The sequence below is a fragment of the Apostichopus japonicus genome, chromosome 2 (genome assembly GCF_037975245.1).
Source record: "Apostichopus japonicus isolate 1M-3 chromosome 2, ASM3797524v1, whole genome shotgun sequence".
NCBI classification, from domain to species: domain Eukaryota; kingdom Metazoa; phylum Echinodermata; class Holothuroidea; order Aspidochirotida; family Stichopodidae; genus Apostichopus; species Apostichopus japonicus.
In genome coordinates, this window is record NC_092562.1 from 29,802,066 (window position 1) to 29,823,001 (window position 20,936).

Sequence of the window (20,936 nt, forward strand, 5' to 3'; positions counted from 1 at the left end):
TCTTTATGTTGTGTGGTAGGTCATTCCAAAGCTTCGGTGCAGCGACCGAGAAAGCGCGATCTCCGTAGTGCTTGGTTGAGACGGTTTTCGGGACCACGAGGAGTGACTGCGATGCTGAACGGAGCGAGCGTCCCGGGGTGTAAGCAGCGAGAAGATCTCTGATGTAAGCAGGAGACAGACCGTTGATTGACTTGTAAGTAATCAATAGAATTTTATACACAATGCGGTCCTTCACTGGAAGCTAATGGAGCTCGTTCTTTCGCAAGGCATTTATGTTAACATCCCTACCACTTACACCAAGGACAACTCGAGCGGCACTATTCTGCTCGCATTGTAGCTTGGCAATGGCAGAATTTGGTAGGCCATAGAGAAGACTGTTATTGGCATCGAGATGAGATGTTACCAAGGCGTGTACAAGTCGTTCAGCAGTCGGCCGATCTATATATTTCCTTATACGACCAATCTTTGATATCCCAAGACTTGCAGAGCGACACACTTTGTTCACATGCGATTGAAGCGACATGTGTCGTCCATCAACGCACCAAGATTCCGTGCTTCCGGAGCAACATCAACTTTCGTGTCGCCAACTTGAATAGTGGAGATAGGAGACGGATTCTTTATAAAACGCGTGGAAAAGTGAAGAACCTCCGTCTTGGTGCCGTTCAGCATTAACTTGTTGGCAGTGGTCCACGCTTTCACGCTGCGAATACAGTCTTCAAGTCGCTGAAGTTGATCCCTTCGAGCCTCAGCAGGATTAAGCACAAGGTAAAGTTGGGTATCGTCTGCATACATCATTGTCTGAACGCCGCGAGCCTCTATCAGATCCCTAAGTGGTGATACATATACAGTGAACATGAAAGGTCCTGCAACGGAACCTTGGAGCACAGAGCAATCCATATGATCCATCGGAATGCTGATCAACAGCCCGTAAGATATCGTTCTGAACACGGAATTTACACAGAATAACCACTCTTAATAAGCAAGCCAAGCCGTAAATAAGACGTGAATGTGTAGCAAGTATAGCAATTTATATATATATATATATATATATGTATATATATATATATATACATATATATATATATATATATATATATATATATATATATATATATGTACATTGGAATTATGACCTTCCTTACCGGTTTAGAACCTCTGGACATACAATCAGCGTCCATGGCCTAGTTGGTTAGGGTTTCCGCGTACAAAGCGGGAGGCCCGGGTTCGAATCCCGGTGGAGGCTGGAAGTTTTTTTCACTGTTCTTGATTTTCCAACTCATTACGATTTTAATTTATATATATAAATATATATATATATATATATATATATATATATATATATATATATATAAATGCATAAAACAAATGCAATTTAATTTAATAAAGTTAATAAAATTTTTATTTTCAGAAATATATTATTTTTGTCAAACTTCTCAAAAGTGATTCATTCTGAAGAATGTGGGTAGCTTGTCTATTTTTGAACCAAAAAGGAACAAAAGCTTCAATTTTATAAAACGATAATTACCTAATATTTCAGAGTGTAAGATATGAATCTATGCGTAGTTTAAATGAGGTACTGGCTATTCATCCATATTTTAAAGTGGGAAATGGCGATGATCATTGTGATCTTTTTGTCTTTACCTACAGCTTCAGTACAGACCAATTGAGAAATTGTATGATCAGCAATTCGTTGTCTCTGGATTTGGTCCTCAAGTAGAAATTGCAAATAATGGAGCAAATAATGTTTATCAACTCACAGACCTGGAGCCTTCGACTGTTTATGAGATACAGCTCAATGCCCAAACGTCTGTTGGGCAAAAGGAAGTTGTCAGTATAACAGAGAGGACAAACTTGTTCACAGGTAATCTTCATGGTCCTCAACCATATATTTAATGATCAATTCTAGCTGTTTATCTGCAAGGGGATACGGTCAGTTTAACAAAGAGGTCAAACTTGTTCACAGTTAATCTTCATTGCCTCCAATCATGATTATGGCTTTCAAAAAGGAATCTCTATGATACCAAAACTTCATTCTATTGGATCGAAGTTACTAGACCTGTTTAGTAGTTAATTTTATTTCTTCTGTAGTTAATGGTTCTACTTTGTTTGTGATGTGCTGGTTACCAACAAAGAAAAGACAGTTCCCTGTCTTTGTACAAAAGGAGGGATGGTGGTAATCGTGAATGCAGAGATTGCTGGCAATAAGGTCATGATGGAGGCGTTAATGGAGAGTACAAATAACTACCCCAAGACAACAGAGGAAAACAGCTTTATAGTATGCATTGATTCAAACTGGGTTTTACATTCTCAGTTGTGAATGTTAAACGATATCTTAGCTTCTGCCATCTGGTCAAAAGTATCTATTCTAATTGTCTACAGGTTTGGAACCACCAACTGTACCTCCAGTGATCACCCAAGATGGCACCTCTGCTACCCTAATTCTGCCAGCTCTCAATCAAAAATATGCTTCGTAAGTCACTTTTTCTTGGATAAAATGGATGTAGCTGACTGGCTTGTTGATTTCCCTCTAAATTTGTAATCTCATATAAGACAAATGATTTTTCCCATTGGCACAATTTTAGTGATGACCAATCTTCATTGGCATCTGTTTTGGCAATTTTTCTTTTGCTGGCTTGAGAATCTGCTTGGATGCCTATTTACAATTGTTGGTTTAATGGTTGGGATAGTGTGAAAATAATGCCATACCACATAAACCCCAAGAAGATTGATCTCTAAGTAATGGTCAAGACTGATGTAAGTTTAATATCACCAATCAAACCAGAAATTTTCTTCACAGGAAGAAAGGAATGAACAGTTTTATACGTATGCTAAGTTATTTTTCCAACTTGCAAGTATAATCCTTTCTTGTAATATCTCTTATGTCTAACAATAGATCATACTACATCAGAGTTCAGTTAAATTCATTGACCAGACAGCAGCGAGATGTGGATGGATTTAGATCGTTCCATCAAAACCCTGACGAGTACATAGCTGCTGAAGTAGAAAAGAGAGATGAGGATCAGATGCTTACTGTTGGTGATGGGGAGATGTACGGGATATACCTGAATGCGCCTCTTAAGGAAGGAGAAAGTTATGATGTATTTATAGGAACAGGAGGTCAAGCTGGAGAGGTAAGCCTTTAAAGTATATTGGTGGACTTTAGAAAGAGATGGTTATTCAGTAGGGCTGGACAGAGAGATCAATAGACAAGAGATTTGAATGGTTTTATGGCTGGCAGAGAGGGCTTGTCAAGTGATATGATTCCCATTTTGTTACTATTACATTCACAGGATGTTGTCGTTGTGTGGAGTGATCCAATTCCCATAGTAATGTCCAGTACTCAAGGTAAATACATAATTAACTTTCTCATTGCTTACAGTGTCATTCAAGTAAAATTCATTGGTACAGTAGTTTGCAAACAGCAAATAATTTTGAAACAGGAATTTTTCTCAAACACAGATTAAAGTTCATGTTGTGTCATAAACCATATGTATACGCAATGCTGCTTTGTAAGGATATCTCATATTTTGATTATGCCTGTTACAGATTTGAATGAATTCTAACATGATGCAACATCTACCATTGATTGTTAATGCTATCGCCTTTCTAACAGTCTGGTTATTTCTCTGTGTGAGAGGTCCGTCCAAATCTTACTGAATCCAACTTGGATTCTAAGATCTCACTCAACAGAATAAAATGGGGGATTGGTGTGACATCTCTTATCAATTATATATCAGAATCAGCATTGTTACGAATGCAGGATGCAATGTTTTAGTCAGGGACACAAAATCTTCAGATTGCTTGCATCTGGGAATACAAACTCTCTTTCATCCTGACAAACAATCCCCATATGCACACTCTCTCAACTAGGCCAATGCAAAACAAAACACATTTTTAAATGAATTTCTTTCTTTTCAAAACCACAACTTTTTCTGAAAAGAATGAAACATTCTTTCAATCCTAAAGATGATTAGATTTGTTTGAACACAATTCATAACAATAAACCGCAAAGTACACGGTTATAACATTTCATTACAGAGATTTTCACATGACGGTCAAACCTGCCTATCGAAAACAGTCCTCAAATTCATTCGAGCATTAATAATGTGTTACTTGATAGCATAAACTACCCCAAATACTGCTTTTAAGATTCATCATTGAGTGCACCTAATTAAATAACCAATCACCTATATGATTGTATAGTCAGTGCTCTCATAGCCAGCACAACTTTCCTGTGTGTGAAGACAAGTTTGGCTTGATCACTGAAATAATACACTGTGTGTTTAATCATGAATTTGTGCGGAGGAGCATATAGTATGGCTAGCTTTAAGAACTAGGGTAGATATTCAATCTCCTCTGATTTTGGTCAGAAACAGGGGACTCGGGTGGTATTTGCTATAGACAAGGAAGATTGTACTGCAGTTGTAACTCCTTCAATGCCGTACTCATTGACTCTAAGTCCTCCTCTGGGAGACACAGTACTTCCTCCTTGGCAGGACCAACAAAGTGATCGATCAGGGATATTTGCTTTCACCTTGTCGGAGAATTCATACCTGCTGATTGCTTAACAGAACTCATCTAACCACTCCGCCAATGTTGGTCCTCCAGGTCCCTGAGGGGAGCCTCAGTAGTTTAAAAATATGTATTTTGGGATTCCTTACCTGAAACCCCATTGCACGATGGAAATATTGGGGCCAACATTATGATCTTTTACTGCCATGATTGCCTCCATGTTCAAACTCTGGTAATTCTCCTGAGCAAAGTACAATAACACTACTAAACAGTCTACTAAGTTAACCACACACATTTCTTCCAGAAAGCAATGAAAATTATTAAAGATTTTGAATTTATTTTTATGATTGTTAGAGGTTTCAAATTACAATGTGTCTTAGTGGTGACTGTTCAGTATTACAATTTTAACCAACCTTTCAAAACACAAATAATAATCAGAGTCCGAGGTTGTTCTTGACGCTCTTTCTGCCACCCGTCATATTTATGATCATCTACGATACTCTGAGACCTCGCTACTGACGCTAAGTCAAAGAGATGTGCCCAAGGGGGGATGTGCACATGGTTCTACGGGCCCAAAAATACAGCACTATACAGAAGTGTCCAGTTTCATCAGTTTATTCACTCGAAAAGTTCAAAACAAATTTAGAACAGACCAGTATTAATAAAAGGTGATTGCCAGTGTCCTTCAAACCCTCACAACATCTATGGAGGCTGTGTCATAAGTCATTAAAACAGGAAAGTCTTGTCAGTAACCCTAGAAAATATCTGTTCTTTTCCACTAACTAATATTCCTAAGTAAAGCTTGATAACATGGATATTCTATACTTAAAATCTTGGTCAGCAGTCAACATCCAGCATGGCCCCGGCTGGTGACTGACTGCTTCACTTAGTGTAACAAGATATATAATACTCTACTGAATTTTTAATTCAAGAACAGCAGTACCCTACCTAGTGTATTTCAAAGCTAGTCAACTACTAGACACTCCAAAACAAAATGACCTTTAAATGTCTTAGAAAATAGTCATGAAACCAAAACCAAAAGTTCTGTGGCACATGTACTTTAAAAACCAGTATTAAAGAGGCCATGCAAATAAGGTTACCTACTGCCCAACATCCTGTTGCTAGAAGTTGAGAGAACAAAGCAGGGAGGAAATGAGGAAAACAAGGATGACAGTTCACCCATGGAGAGCCAAACAGGTCAAATTTCACCTTACCACACATTCATTTTAGCTGTGATCTTATGTGGAATTAAAACAAATCCACAACCAACAAAATGATTTAAAGAAAGAACAATATGTCAACTATAGTCACTGCTAGTGTGTACGCAACTGCTTCACCCTTTTGCATCTCAAATACAATGACCTAATGTTTCATGGAGAAAGGATAAACAGTGGTAAAATAAATGTAAATACTGAACAACCTGTAGAATCAGCACATAAAATCAACCTTTGTTCATGTTTTCTTGTCATTAATATGAGTGCATGCATTTGTTAAAATGCTATAAATGTTTAAAAACATGTAACTCTTAAACTAAAATAGATTCTTGTTTAATTTTGCAGCTGCTTTTCTCATCCCTACTGTGACCATTCTTGTGGTGGTGTTGCTTGCGGTCGTTGTGATTGGCATCATTTTGGTTCTTTGGTAAGCATCTTTTCCATGTTTAAGAGTATGGACATTCATCGATTGATTTGATGTGTAGTGATCACATTTGTCTCCCTGTGGAAATAGGTAGAGTCCGTTGGTCAAAGTATTCATTTAGGCTGACATATGCAGAGTGTGGTTCTATTGTAAAGTCTTGTGTGCCATATTATGTTGAGTGCAGTCTCTTTCCCATTGAGTCATCGGCAAGTAATCATTGCCTTGTCATGATAACGCATTAATATATGATGCAGGTGCATTGTACATAACGAAAGATATTTTATTAAGTTACAGAAATACTAGCTGCTTAGCATTGTCTTGTACATCATTATTGCCTGCTTCAGTAATCAAATTGATTGCCTATAGTGTTCTTGGGTATTTTTGCTAGGGTATTACACACTGTGCTTTGGTAGTTGCTGAAAATTAACACTAGGCTAGCAGTGAGTATTCACACAGTGTGTAACAAATGCACTATATCACGATGTAAGGTTGGCCAAACCGTGGCTTTGCATACTTGCTCTAGCGCATCATTTGTATTATTCGGCCTACAGATTTATTAGATTAATAGGTTGGCTTTCCTCTCTGTAGGCGCTCTATATGGTAGCATTAAGGCCCAGTCTGTTTTTCCAGTTGGATTCGTTGCAAATATCCTGAGCTAGAATCAATTAGCATCTTCAGATTCTTAAGTAAAACTTAAGAAAATTCCATAAAAGTGGTGTTGTAAAATACTTAGTAAAGCTTTACAAAATAATAATACTTCTAATGAATTCATATGTTGATGTTAAGAAGTAAAAGTTGTTCCCAAAAGTCACTAATTATAAAGTGTACATAGTTCTGCTTAAAAAAACTGTGATTTGTTTGCAAATATGAGTCATTCATTGCAATGATTTAATAATGGTAAAGCTTCCCTTAGCTTTCTATCATATTTTTTATCAATTTTTCTTTATCTCCTGTAGTATTCACAGGAGGAAAAAATCTGAACCTGGAGCAACTTCAAGTAAGGTTACTATAGGGGGAAACAATTCCAAGGACTTTCAGAAGTTTTTTAAAAGTTACTAAATATGTCACAAATGTCACATTTAACCAAACTATTTGATAATTTTCTATTTGATATTAAAGTCCATAAAACATACAGTAAATCAGCTTTACTGGTCAAGTTGTGCATATAAATAGCCATAAAATATAGCTATAATGTTGATAATTTTCCATAAGCCAGTGTTATTTACCAATATAGAAAAGTGTCTTGATGATGAATTTATAAACATTGAGCCAAAGTGCATTTGTTTCTCACTAATTAATCTTCATTTAATTGGACGGTGTCTTAGTTTGATTAATTGAAACATGTCAATTAATGCTCAATACCATCAAATGCAGCTAACTTGAAGCAAATTATATTATAAAAGGATTTATTTTTCGTACTTCTGCAGATAAATGGTAATTAAGAATTAGTAGATTTTAAGGATCCTGTGTGCAGATAGAGTAATTCGCAAAGTGCCTTTTTTTATTTTTTATTTATTCTCTGTATACAGCTCCCGACCCAGCTCAAGATTTAGCAAGAAACATACCATTAAAACCTCAAGGAAGTAAGAAAGATGACATAGGAAGTGATGCCTATGAAGAACCGAATCAGAAGCAGTCATTCTCAGCTTCAGCAATTTCAGGCAATTACACTGAACCTCATGAAAGTACAGAGCAGCCTGATGTGGAGTATCAAATATCTAAATATGAAAGAAAAAGTGAGAGTTACGATGATGTGGAAATAGAGAATCAATCAGGCATTATTGGCAGTGTAAATGAGTATGAAGAACCGAGACACTTTGATAAACCAACACTTTATTCAAATGACTTGGGTAATCCAAACATTCTTAATAGAGGCCACTTACCGTTCGTTGATACTCCACAACATGGTAGGTCTTTACATGTTGAAGAATGTTATGAGGAACTTCCAGGAACTGCAGAATCCAAAAATGTTGCTGCTTGTAAAGTCAAAATCAAAGATTTACCGAAGCAGTTACAGGATAAGAATTCTGTCCCAGAGGATACAATCACAGATGAGTTTAAGGTGAGCCTATACTGCTCTGTCATGGATGTATTGAATTGTCTGTGGAATAATAATTATATTGTAACATGAGAAACAGCAATATTTGTTACAGGTTTTATTTAGTTAATAGTAAGTTTTGACAGGAGACCAAGTTTATATTAGTAATAATGACAGGTAACTCTCTATATGTGACTGTGCGTGTTAATTTATTGAATATATGGCTCAATACAATATTTATTACAGCTGCCTTATTGAGAAAATGGATAGAGTGTAATTAAAATAAATTAATGTCTCAACATTTCATAGAAACTACCATGTGGCCAGCAGCATCCATGGACTGTTGGGATTCTGAAGGATGAGAGCCCAAACAGTGGAATATTACCTTGTGAGTAAGCAAGTACTAAGCATTGCATATAATGCATTTGATTGGCAGGTCTAGTGTGTCCAAATGATGTTGCAGGAATGCACACTTCTGGAACAGGAAAGGCCATAATGTCATCTCAGGCAGTGAACCAATTTTTGTTTTCAAGTTTGATATGTTGTTCCCTAAACATGGAAACTTGAAGCACAATTCAGTTGATAAATGTTCAATGTTCCCCATTTTGAATAATAGTTTCAAAGTATTGCTCGTTTTTTTCCCCAGATCAAGGCATTGAAAATATCCTTTTTGCAAGCAGCTTTAGCAACTTAAGGCAAACATATGTATTGTCAAATTTAATTTTTATTTCAAATGTTACAGCCTATTTGTTTTACAAAAAATGAATATACTCAAAGAGAGAGAGAGAGTGAGATTTAAAAAAGAATTATTTATCTGTTGACATCTTTTATCTCCCTATAGATGATCATTCACGGGTTAAACTGCACAAGGACTCTAGTGGGTCAGACATAGGTTACTTAAATGCAAATTACATCAAAGTAAGATATTTAATCTCGGAGAGTCCCTAAGCTTCTTCTTTCCTCTGAGGAATGTTAATTCAGCTTGTGGTTTATATTGCGGTAAAAGAAATCAAAGCAAGGTCTGATCATAGATAAAATCTTTGCATAATATTTGTTTGGAAACTTTTTGCTTTTTCAGAGGACCATCTGCTTCGTTTTTTTCCAATTCTAGCATTTTTCCATTTCCCATGTTCTCACATAAAAGTTATGGTAAACTAACATTCTTTGTGTTGTGGTTTATACTATTGGAAACTTATGGTTTAAAGCTTAAGTGGATAACAATGGCTCTTTCTATAATAAGATGCTGTAAGCATGGACTAATCAACTTATATATATGGCTCAACTCATAATTACAAATGGATCAAGTGTGGAAAAGTAAACTGATGGATATGGATCAATCCATAATTAAGTGGTGTTAGTGTGGACAAATCAAACATTATATTTGGGTCATTTCATAATGAGATGGTGCAAGCATGGACTAATTAACTAACATATATGCGACACATAATTGAAGTCGATCAAGTGTGGATAAGTCAACCGATAGATATGGATCAATCCATAATTAATTGGTGTTAGAGTGGACAAATCAACAATATATATGGGTCATGCCATAATGAGATGGTGCAAGTATGGACAAATCAACCAATATATATGGATCAATCCATAATTAAGGGATACAATTGTGGACTAATAAGAAACAGAAGACAAAGGGAGTTTGAACAAAGAGAATATATTAGATGTCATCAATTACGAATGTTAAAGATGATATTAAACTACATAATTTATCTCTCAAAACTATCAAAGATTGTAAAAGTTACAACAAAGAATATATTGAAGAATGGCTTATGATGGATTCTAGTTCACACATTACTACATAACAACAGTATCTTGTTTTCAACTTTTGGTTTGTCATTTGTGCTATTTAACTTTACTCGTTCTATTTTAAATACATGCGGCTACGGTTGTAATAATAAATAATTCATACAAGTTTTTGCTCTTATTCATGGAGATGCTTTTACATATGATGAGGTGGGTCTCTTTTTCCTTCTTTACAAACATTACCACAATGACATGTTTTCATTGATTTCATACGTCAGTGCACAACATGTGCCACCTGCAGGATGTAAGCCCTCTTAATTTCAAGAGTTAAAATAATGCAGATCAAAGTTATCATGGAATTATTCTATAATTATTTTATTATATTAAACCCAAATTTACAATAAGAGCCAACTCATATTTTCTGACCTTTTGTTTTTATTCATATTTAGGTGCAACACCCTCAGTTGTTCATTGCAACACAAGGTATGTGTTTAGTAGAATTAGAAACTAAAATTGATCCAACCTTTTTGCATTTTGAATCTTGTTTCATTTGTGTTAGAATCATTTTAATAAAAATATTTTTGTAAGGCCTATTGTTACATCCCCTGCTAGCTTAACACAATAGATTTCACAAAAGATTAACTGAATTTCATCAAATATGGTTGTAAATCTTTGCAAATTATTTCAGATTTGTTTGGAAAACATTTTCTTCTCCACATAAAGAAGCAAAAAATGAAGATGCTCTTGGCCAATGTTCCTTATCAATCTTTAAAGGAATTCATTTAAAGGAATAACACTGAGTGGAACCATTGGCTAGTTTCTACATACTCACTCAACGTAATTACTTGTGTAGTGTTAGTCCATTATAGCGCAGCCTATGAATGCATGTTTCTAGATTTGAAGGTTTACCTATATTAGTTTACATCATTGAATCATTGATAGTTATTTAACAAAGTATTTCGATCTAACTTCTTGCCAATGTGTTAATGTTTTTCTTAGATCCAACTGAGAGGACAACTGAGTTGTTTTGGAAAATGGTATGGTTAGAGAAAGTGGAGGTCATTATCAATCTCTCACAGCCAAAGGTAATTTATTCTTTATTGAAGAGCTGGTATTTTTATTCAGCTTCTGAATAAGATCCTGCTGGGATTGAAGCGTCAGGACGTCTAACTTTTACATATTTACCTACACAGGCTTTTGCACTAGACAAGCAGTTTGCTAACAGTATCTTCCCTCTTATTTAAAAAAGAAATCTCAAATAAAACTTAGAACATGGATGATGACATTTTGATTGGAGCTCTGTGATTATTTTCTTGCACCCTGGTTTTATTTGTATTATTCACCCGTACTGAAGTCTCCAGTCTCCTTGCTTTCTCTTTATGTTAAATTCTTGATATATTCTTGACACACACACACATATATATATATGACATATATATATATATGATATATATAAATATCACACCCAGACCTTGTGTGACAGACCAAAGTCCGTACCACTCGACCACCGTGATTCTACTGGTTAATGAATGCATATAAACTGGCTTTGCATAACTGTCAATAAGGGCGTATTACCCAAGTGTTATTGTTGTACAGGGTGCATCCCTGGTGCTTTGAATCTGACAATGTACACATAATTACCACTTTTTTGTAGGCAAGCAAAGCCGTAAATGAGAAATGAATGCGTAGCTAGTGCTACGTCAGATGTATGTGAAATAAATAAAGATCAACAAACCTGAAAAATTCCTTTCACGACTGGTTTTGTCCATTTGGGACTCATCAGGCGAAGGTAGGAATCGAACCCCAGACCCCGGAAGGTAGGAATCGAAATGTATATAAATATTTTTGGGTTGTAGAATTAATTCTGATTATTATCTTGCACTTTAATATTGCCTTTCATGTTTGACATTAATTGGGAGAGACAGGTCATCAAAAGGGTGATTAATATGTATATTTATTGTTATGTTAAAATTGAACATCAGGCTACAGTCATTGTTTTAAGGTCTTAACTGGAGTGTGAGCTGTAATAATGCATTTTGTGTTTTTATTGTTGTCTCTACTCAACAAGATGTCATCCTCCCAGTACTGGCCGGTCTCAGAGGGCACTATCAAGATAAATGGAGATTACACACTGATCTGGTACAAGAGTTATATGAAGGATGTGGATTTATTAATTAGAGAAATAAAGATTGTCAAGGTATATTCTATCTATGTAAAACCTGCCCCCTAAAATGAGTCAAGATTTTATTTATAAATGCTACCCAAAGCCTGTTCACTAAAACATTCTCTCTTAATAAATATGATGGAGATACATTCTGATCTGAAGCTATCAATTTCATGTCTAAATTTTAAAAGATGAAAGAAATAATATTAACTAAAATGAGATTAGAACAGGTGACCTAAGACCCGTACTTCATCAACTGAACTCTCTAAAGGTAAATCCAATGTGCTCTTGTCAATTCTCTACTTCAATGTTCTGAGTTCTCTGGATTTCTTAATTTCATGCAAAATACAAAAACAGCCCAGTGTTATTTAGTGAATGACTTAGTAAAGTGTGTTTGTGGGGTGTGGAGGGGGTTGGAGGGGGGTGATTAATGTACTTGTGCACATCAGCTTTCTTCCCAAATCCTCACAGGAAGAATTCTTTGATTATAACAAGTATTCTGCAAAAAGGTAAAAATACACAAGACATGGTCAGTCATTTTCCTCTATGGGGGTTACATAATATATATTAAGATCTGTAAGGCATATATTATTTTACTATTTCTAACAGGGAGACAAGCTCCATGAAGTTAAGCTCTGCCATTTTCTCTCCTGGTCTGATGAGAGCATTCCTCCTCAGTCGGTTTCATTCATCAACTTCATCAGGAAAGTCAAGGATCTCAAGACTACCAGGTCCCATCCACTGCTTGTACACTGCAAGTAAATTCTTTTTACAACTCATTTCAATTAAAACTGCAATTTGCAATTGAAAGATAAATCTTTTTTTGCTTGATATGTATCTGTGACACAGAGTTATCAGCCCAGTCTAAGGGTCTGCATTCTTTGCACAAAGATTTGATAACTTTAGCATTTTAGAGTTGAGATGTTTAATACTCTACATTATCTTATGGGTGACTTGAAGGACAACAAGAATACCAGTCGAGTTGGGTTTTATTTTATGGTCATAAATTATGTGTCCTAGAGGTGATATGTTTCAGAAATGCAGTTGGGCTACATGTACATTCATTGGTTTGATAACTTTAGCAGTGTTAGTGCTGAGATGTTTATTACTTTGCATGTCTATGAATGATGTGAATGACAAACAGACCAGTATGGTAGTGTTTTACTTGTTGTTTACATATGTGTCCTTGAGGTTATATGTTTGTCTTTCAGTAATGGAGTCGGTGCTACTGGTACCTTCATTGCTCTCTATTGTCTGATGGATGACTTGAAGGACAGCAAGAAGACGGGTCTGAGTGTGTCCTCTTTGGTCAATAGAATGAGGAAAGACAGAGTGAACATGATAGAAAATGAGGTAATATTAATTTATAAATCCATGACAAGTGTATGCATATGCATATGCAATGTATGCAATAATTACATAGAGAAATATCAATATGCATGTCCAATGACATGTGGGAATCCAGTAAACTGTGTGACTCATATAGCAATCATGTTTTATAACTTAAGATGGTTTTAATATTTGGATAGCTTACTAAAGTTTGTGTTCATGTAGTATTTATATCTATAAATACATCTAATATGTCAATATTTTAATTTCGTATAGATAGTCATTTCACATTATATTGGTCTCCTATCTAAGTTTGATGAAGATATTAGCAACACATGGTGGCAGTCAAACTATAGCCAAAAACGACTTATTTGTCTATTATGTTTTTCTTTGTTTGCAAAAGAGCTTGACGATGTCAGACAGGAGTGATCACCAAGAACAATGAATTTTACATCTTATTTGTTTCATGTTACATTTCTTGGTATAGCTGCAGTACTGCTTCCTCTACGAGTGTCTGGTAGTAGATTTACTGGCTCCAAATAAGGCAGAACCAGACAAAAGCAAAGATGAAATTACTGAAGAATTTAAGGTGAGGAAGGATAAGTCAGGATAGGTAGATCTTTAGAGAATAATCACTTATTAATCTCTGTTTATGAGTTCTTTCTAAGGGGCCTGAATAAGAGTTCAATATCAAGATGATGGTGAAAGAATATGAAAAATCAGCAATTTAATGAGGATGGATAAGATATTTCTGGTTCCAGGTTGCCATAGTTATTCGGTTGATATCACCAAATTTGAAACCAAACAGTTGTATTCTTCTCTTTGTATTAAAAACAACTAGTATGTTCTCAACTTTCCACAGATGTTAGAGTATTGTAGAGGCTTTTCTGTTTGGCGCAGTTCCATTGCAGGCCATCAGAGGGAAAATGCTGCTAAGAACCGATGTCCTTCAGTTGTACCTTGTGAGTTCTTCTAAGATTTTTCAAGTCCAGTCCAGTCCAGTCCAGTGCAGTCCAGTTCTTCTTTCTGTTGAAGTTATCATGCACACATGGCTTTATGTACCTGAATTTATTATTCTTTTTCTTTTGGAGGAGGGTGTGGGGTGGGGGGACTCTTTTCTGCGAGGATTAGACAAATAATACTCTTGCACTGTATTGATTAGTTTCTCCAACTACCAGACTTCATTTAACTTATTTGATTGTGCTACTTTTAAACCATATCATGCTATAACATTTTTCAGATGATTTTGCAAGAGCCATTCTCAAGACACCAGGAACATTTCAAGGTTTCACAGATTACATCAACGCCTGTGTGATTAATGTAAGCACTATGGTGTATTTACTAGATTCAAGATGGTTCAACTAATGTAATCTTAAGTATTTGACAGTTGAAATAGTTCTTCCATCACAAAATGCATTTTTTTTGTCATGGAAGTTATAAGTAATAGCTCAATGACATGTTGCTTAGGTTGAATGAATTGAGGTTTTGAATAATCACAATTAAAAGCTCCATTGACTTACTAAATTTTTCACTTTCCAAGGCTGATGTTGCACAGATAGAAGTTTTGCACTGACATTAACTGCCTACCATATTATATATGATGGCTTGGGCTATCATAGCATAATTCAAATTGTACCACCAAAACCATAATGTCTTTGAGCTGGAAGAGGTTGAAATTTAGCATAGTACTCCCCTACCCATTTGCAAGAGTCTCCTAGCAATGTACAAGGAATATTATAATGGCTCAATGACCAGTTGTAAAGGGTGAGTAATATACAATCAGATATATTGTTCTTATAGTAACATGTTGTCAAAGTAGCAGAGATCGTTATCACTCGTCATATGCATCATGAACTTCATGTTAACATTGTCAAGTGGTCATGTACATAGTTGCATCACAGTTGCTTACCATGTTTGTTTTGTTCATCCTGTAGTAGTGGGTGAAGATAAGAGCTTGTTGACCATCAAACAGAAGGAATGAGCATACCTTTAGAAGGTAAAACTGCTACTTTCTCCATAGGTAGAATCGGATATACAGGGTGCATGTTGATAACTTCTCAACATGTACCCTGTATATCCTGTCCTTTCTATGGAGAAACCACTCCTGACCATTTAGTTGGTTCCTTCCATCCACTCCTCAGAGTTGCTACAGTAAAGATGCCTTTATTATGACCCAGTCACCTCTTCCTACCACTGCTGAAGATTTCTGGAGGATGGTCTATGATTATGATTGTGCTGCTATTGTCTGCTTGAACGAAATGGATGAAAACGATGAGGTAAATATAAGTACAGGCTGTAGGTTCTTTAGATCAATGTAAATTACTAAGGAACTAGCAACAATTATGACTGTCTTCTGTCATTGATTTACATTGTGACAACATATGATGAATCTTTGAACAATTTTTAGTTTTGATCATTACTGTAACCTTTGCATTCATGATGGTGTGTGTGTTCGTTTGTGACGCACAGTTTGTAATCCCAATAACCCAAGAGAAGGGTCGTACCAACTTCATATGTGATATGTAGAAGTACCACATTGGAGGTTAAAGGTCATTTGCGGTCACCAGGTGTCAAATTGTGAAAACATTGCAAACACGATATCTCAAGAAGGAAAGCTTGGGCAGACCTCATATTTAGTATGTTGACATATTACATTGATTACAAGAAGCCTGTAGTTGTTGGTGGAGGTCAAAGGTCATTTCGGGTCACCAGGGGTCAAATTGTGAAAACTTTGTAAACACAATATCTCAAGGGAAGCTTGGGTAGACCTCATATTTGATGTGTAGAAGTACCATATTTGATTACAAGAAGCCTACATTTTTTTGGTGGAGGTCAAAGGTCATTTGGGGTCACCAGGCGTCAAATTGTGAAAGAAAACCTTGTAAATACGATATTTCAGTGGAAAGATTGGCCAGATCTCATATTAGGTGTGTAGAAGTACCACATAAAGTTAAATAAGCCTGTATTTTGGGTGGAGGTTAAAGGTGATTTGGGGTCATCAGAGGTCAAGTTGTCAAAACCTTGTAAACATGATACCTCAGTATTGAAAATTTGGGCAGATCTCATTATTGGTATGAAGGTGTATAACATGGAGTAAAAGAAGCCTATTATTACTTTCGATGGAGGTCAAAGGTCATTTGAAGTCAACAAGTGCCAAGCATTTACTTTACTCCCGTCTTACCTGTCACTCTACACTAACACACCTTCCTTAACATAATATCGCAAGGGAAGCCTGGAAAAATCGCATATTTGGTATGTAAGTGTACTACATTAAGTACAAGATGCCTAATGTTGTGGGCGGAGGTCAATAGTCGCTTGAGTTCATCAGGGGTCAAATTGTTAAACCATTTTGTACACAATATTCAACAAGAACAGATGTCATTTTTAGTATGTTGATGTATCTATCACATTTAGTACAAAAAACCTGTTGTTGAGGTCTGACGCAATGGTCATTTCAGGACAGCCTGTGCCATTGTGAATGTATCGTTTGTAACATTACACTGCTTTCACTGTATTACTAAGATCAAATATGTTTTACACCCTCATTTTACTTATATCAGATTCATTAAGAAAACTGCTCATGTTACATCATTGAAATCACAATGCATTTTTGCATTCTTGTGTTGTTAATCGTTGGCCTTCACTTGCAGTATAAATACCAAAGTGTACTGCTACTACTAGCAAGAAAGTTGAAACCACAAAAATGTGGATTCCGCATACCTTTCTCCAGTCAGTATGAATGTGTATTTAAAAGTGGCATATAAGTTTCTAAATTCTAGAAAAGCTGTTGGTTATGATGGCCTCGGACCAGCCATTGCTCGGCATGTACTTCCTTTTATAATGTGGTGAGCTGATGTTTTGAAGTGCAGAGCTTGGTACTACTTCTACATCTTTAAGGGGGTTCATTATTGACCAATTGCTAGACACCCTCTTCACTCTGTATAATAATATTGTACCGAAGTTAATGTAGTAACGTTATTGTAAATAATTACTGAGATTCCTTATCGTCTGGTTAATTAACACGAAGTCCGCTCATGTTATAATTGTTACGTTAGGTATATACACACGTAATTATGGTTAGTGTATATATATATATATATATATATATATATATATATATATTATTAGAGAAAACCAGAGAAATAAGATATGACTCATAATTGACAAATAAGGAGTAAGTTTTAGAAAATATATTGGAATTTTCGGTCCCCCTGGGACCTTCGTCAGCAATACTTGGCAGCCGAATGAGAAGTACAAAATGTGACACAATGAAAGTATGACGCTAGATAAGTGTAAGCTGCATCATTGCAACTTACACTTATCTAGCGTATATTTTCTTTTGGAGTAAACGTGGATTTTCGTTATATTATATATATATATATATATATTCTGCAATTCTTCATCCTTTACAGACAACTTGCTTCTACTGGCCAGACAGTGGGAAGATACAACATGGCAACATGTTAGTTGAATGCACTCATGTGGAAGATAAGGATAAAAACTGCTCACAACGTAAGCTGATTGTTAAATCCAAGAAAACTAAGGTAAAGTTTTATTTGATTGAAAATAATCTTGGCTAAATTTGATCATTGTTTTTTTTTTATATTCATGTAATCAAAAACCTCTCAATTATTTTTTGCCAGAATTTGTGAACATAGAAAGATTTCAATAAAAACAATCTTTTTGCCTACAAGATCTCGGAAACATGATTCATCATCCTCTAAAATGAAATAAAGTAGAGATATCAATGCAAATCTTTGGATTTAATGACCTTCGCCTCTATAACTCAGTTATTGATGAGGTTGCAGGTGTATTCTTGCAGGAAGACAAGGGCAGACATTAAAACCAAATGACATCTGTCTCTTGGGCACAATCATTTAAGGGTAGCACTGAAGCTACCTGTCTATAGGAGTCCATGGGAGCTAATCCATGTAACCATGTGTGGGATGATCCTTTCAATCGTTATTAATCTTCACAGAGAGTGGTAACAGTGGATCACTATCAGCTGATTGAATGGTCACAGGATTCAGATCAGACTGATGGGATTATTGAACTGATTGGAAAGATAAAACCAATAACAGAGGAAAAGAAAACTATTGTTGTTCATTGCATGTAAGTATTATGAGGGAAATTTGCTGAAATGTTACAGCACCAGAGTTACAAGGAACATGCTGTCTAATGACAGTTTTTTGTTTTCATATTACATGTTAATTATGTGTACTATAATAGGTGCTGTGAAGTCACTCAGACAACTTTAACATTTTTAATAGACTGTTCTTACAGGTCATGCAGAATGGCAATTTTATATACAATTTCTGGATCTTCGGTTTGAACACTTTATCACATATCGCCTTATAAAACTGATGCTTAAATTGTTTTTATTTAATCCTTTTATTTACTCATTTACTTTTTTTCAAGGGATGGAGCCAGTAGATGCGGTGTATTTGTTTCTATATTATTGGAGATATCTCGTATCAAAAGAAGTAAAACAGGGAGGTTTTTTGAAACAGTTCTGAAACTTACTGGACAGAATCCACACGTAATGAAGTCATTGGTATGTGTAATAAGGACAATATACGGTAGGCATGAAAGGTGATTTATTTTGTATTTATGTGATGAGATGTGATTCACTGCTAATGACATGTGATTTAGTTTAATATTTGGTACAATTCATTGTTATTCAATGTTGTTTGGATCCAATGTTTCATTCAGTTTCATTGCCATATCTTACTCATTTAACTTAAATGAGATGTTCTTCAATGTAAATGTCCTTTTTAATTTTTCAATCGTATTCAGATTAATTATTTCCTTCCATCAAACATAAACATAAACTATTGTTGTTTTGATTTCTTCAGGATGATTATCTTCTTTGTCATCAACTTGTTAAAGCTGCTCTGGTTGAGGATGAAAGCAAGTATCAGGAAGTGAAATAATTCACACAGGAATGTTGGAGATGTCTTTCAAGAATATTTTTCTTCATAGAACATCCTCATAGAATGACGATTAAAATTGTATGACTTGCTAGAGGGGGCACTTCATTATGGTTCGTCCTTGGGCAAGTATTTGTAGATGTTGAACCATAGTAATGAAGAAAATTTACATCAACGGATTTAATACTTAGTATTTCTACCCTCAATTAAATATCAAAGAAGAAATAAGTTATGCGTGAATGGAACCAGAGAAAATGCGGCTGATATGATAATTGTCAGACCAGTTAAACTGAACAGAACCACGGATCTGGATATCCTGGCTTGGAAAATTCTCTACAGATCATGCATGGGTGGTACTATAATAGAAACAACATCCTCAGGGCTTTTATATCAATGAACAGAAGCCACAAAAAGGTCAATTTGATTCCGAATCTAAATCTAGAATGAGTGAATTTACATATCTGTTCCATAATGGCCAAATATCTTTCTTTAATTTTTATAGAGACTTGTGGACATATTAGGTATTATTTCTGAACAATGTTAGTAAATTTCTTAAGGTATAGTTTCTACATTATTGTTGCAATTATATTTGGGATAGGTCAGCTGCATATAGTATTGTAGTTACATGGAAGATGGATTATTCAAACCGTAACATATGAACATTTCTATCTCACTCTCCTGTTCCAAATTTAACATTCATTTTTTTAAGTAAATCCTTGTCTACTCCATATAAGAATCCTCCTTGATCCTGGTCTGTGATGTCATTGATTGTCAAATGTTAGTTCGATGAAGACATATGGTCATCTGTCCAGGCTAAATACTTATTGTTAATTTCTCATTTTGTTTTCAATAAATGTCTACCTTGTAGTTGATTATATTAAACATGCATGTGAATTACAAATTCCACATTGACAGAATCCATCACCATTTTCCCTAATGTATCTAGGACCCAAGTAGAATGTGTCATTCAAATTGAAAGAGGTTTTATACTCAAGTTTTGGTCTGGGGCAGCTTTGAGTTTTATCATTGGTCTGTATGTTGTCAGACTGACAGTTTCTGAGAAAGAAACCCTTGAAATGCTAATTTGCTGACTGAACTTGGTATTTGCTTGGCTTGCCATGAGCAACGAAACACTTCATGTTTGATGTGTGAGTCTCACCTGCTGTAATTCAATGTAACATTTTCATTTAGACAGCTTTGAACCAGTATGTGTTTATGCAAGACTATGAATATGCATTAGTACTGAATGGATGGATGGTGGAAGGGCATGACAAGGGTGGATATTATTTTACTTTCTGCATCATTCATGATGTTCATACCAGATATGTTAATGGAAGTCAATGATACAAATCTCAGAATCATAGCAAAAAATAAGTTTGACTAATTTTTAGTGTGGAATACACAGCCATCAAGAGTCTTCCATTGTTCAAAGGTATTGATTCATATTAAATATTTAATAATAATATGATGAATCTTAATTAGATTGTGTTTTTATAGTCAAATACAAGCTATGCTATTATATATGAAATAGCCATAGATTAACTACACCTATGCAAACTATACAGGT

General features: G+C 35.3%; 1 protein-coding gene across 6 annotated transcripts in view; it reads left to right on the top strand.

Moving 5' to 3' along the window:
- Positions 1-20,936, top strand: part of LOC139955648 (receptor-type tyrosine-protein phosphatase mu-like) — a 129,551-nt gene extending 108,615 nt beyond the window's left edge. For 2 of the 6 annotated variants that reach the window (XM_071955155.1, XM_071955156.1), the window contains exons 11-32: positions 1,648-1,861; positions 2,380-2,470; positions 2,894-3,131; positions 3,291-3,345; positions 6,072-6,153; positions 7,107-7,147; positions 7,680-8,212; positions 8,498-8,576; positions 9,030-9,106; positions 10,396-10,429; positions 10,946-11,031; positions 12,015-12,143; positions 12,720-12,868; positions 13,322-13,463; positions 13,927-14,028; positions 14,302-14,401; positions 14,680-14,759; positions 15,581-15,715; positions 17,852-17,983; positions 18,418-18,551; positions 18,858-18,993; positions 19,295-20,936. In XM_071955155.1, the coding sequence (XP_071811256.1) occupies positions 1,648-1,861; positions 2,380-2,470; positions 2,894-3,131; positions 3,291-3,345; positions 6,072-6,153; positions 7,107-7,147; positions 7,680-8,212; positions 8,498-8,576; positions 9,030-9,106; positions 10,396-10,429; positions 10,946-11,031; positions 12,015-12,143; positions 12,720-12,868; positions 13,322-13,463; positions 13,927-14,028; positions 14,302-14,401; positions 14,680-14,759; positions 15,581-15,715; positions 17,852-17,983; positions 18,418-18,551; positions 18,858-18,993; positions 19,295-19,372 (2,847 nt within the window). In that variant the 3' untranslated portion in view covers positions 19,373-20,936. The remainder of the gene's footprint in view (positions 1-1,647; positions 1,862-2,379; positions 2,471-2,893; positions 3,132-3,290; positions 3,346-6,071; positions 6,154-7,106; positions 7,148-7,679; positions 8,213-8,497; positions 8,577-9,029; positions 9,107-10,395; positions 10,430-10,945; positions 11,032-12,014; positions 12,144-12,719; positions 12,869-13,321; positions 13,464-13,926; positions 14,029-14,301; positions 14,402-14,679; positions 14,760-15,580; positions 15,716-17,851; positions 17,984-18,417; positions 18,552-18,857; positions 18,994-19,294) is intronic. The other 4 variants (XM_071955157.1, XM_071955154.1, XM_071955150.1 and 1 more) reach the window with 4 other exon arrangements.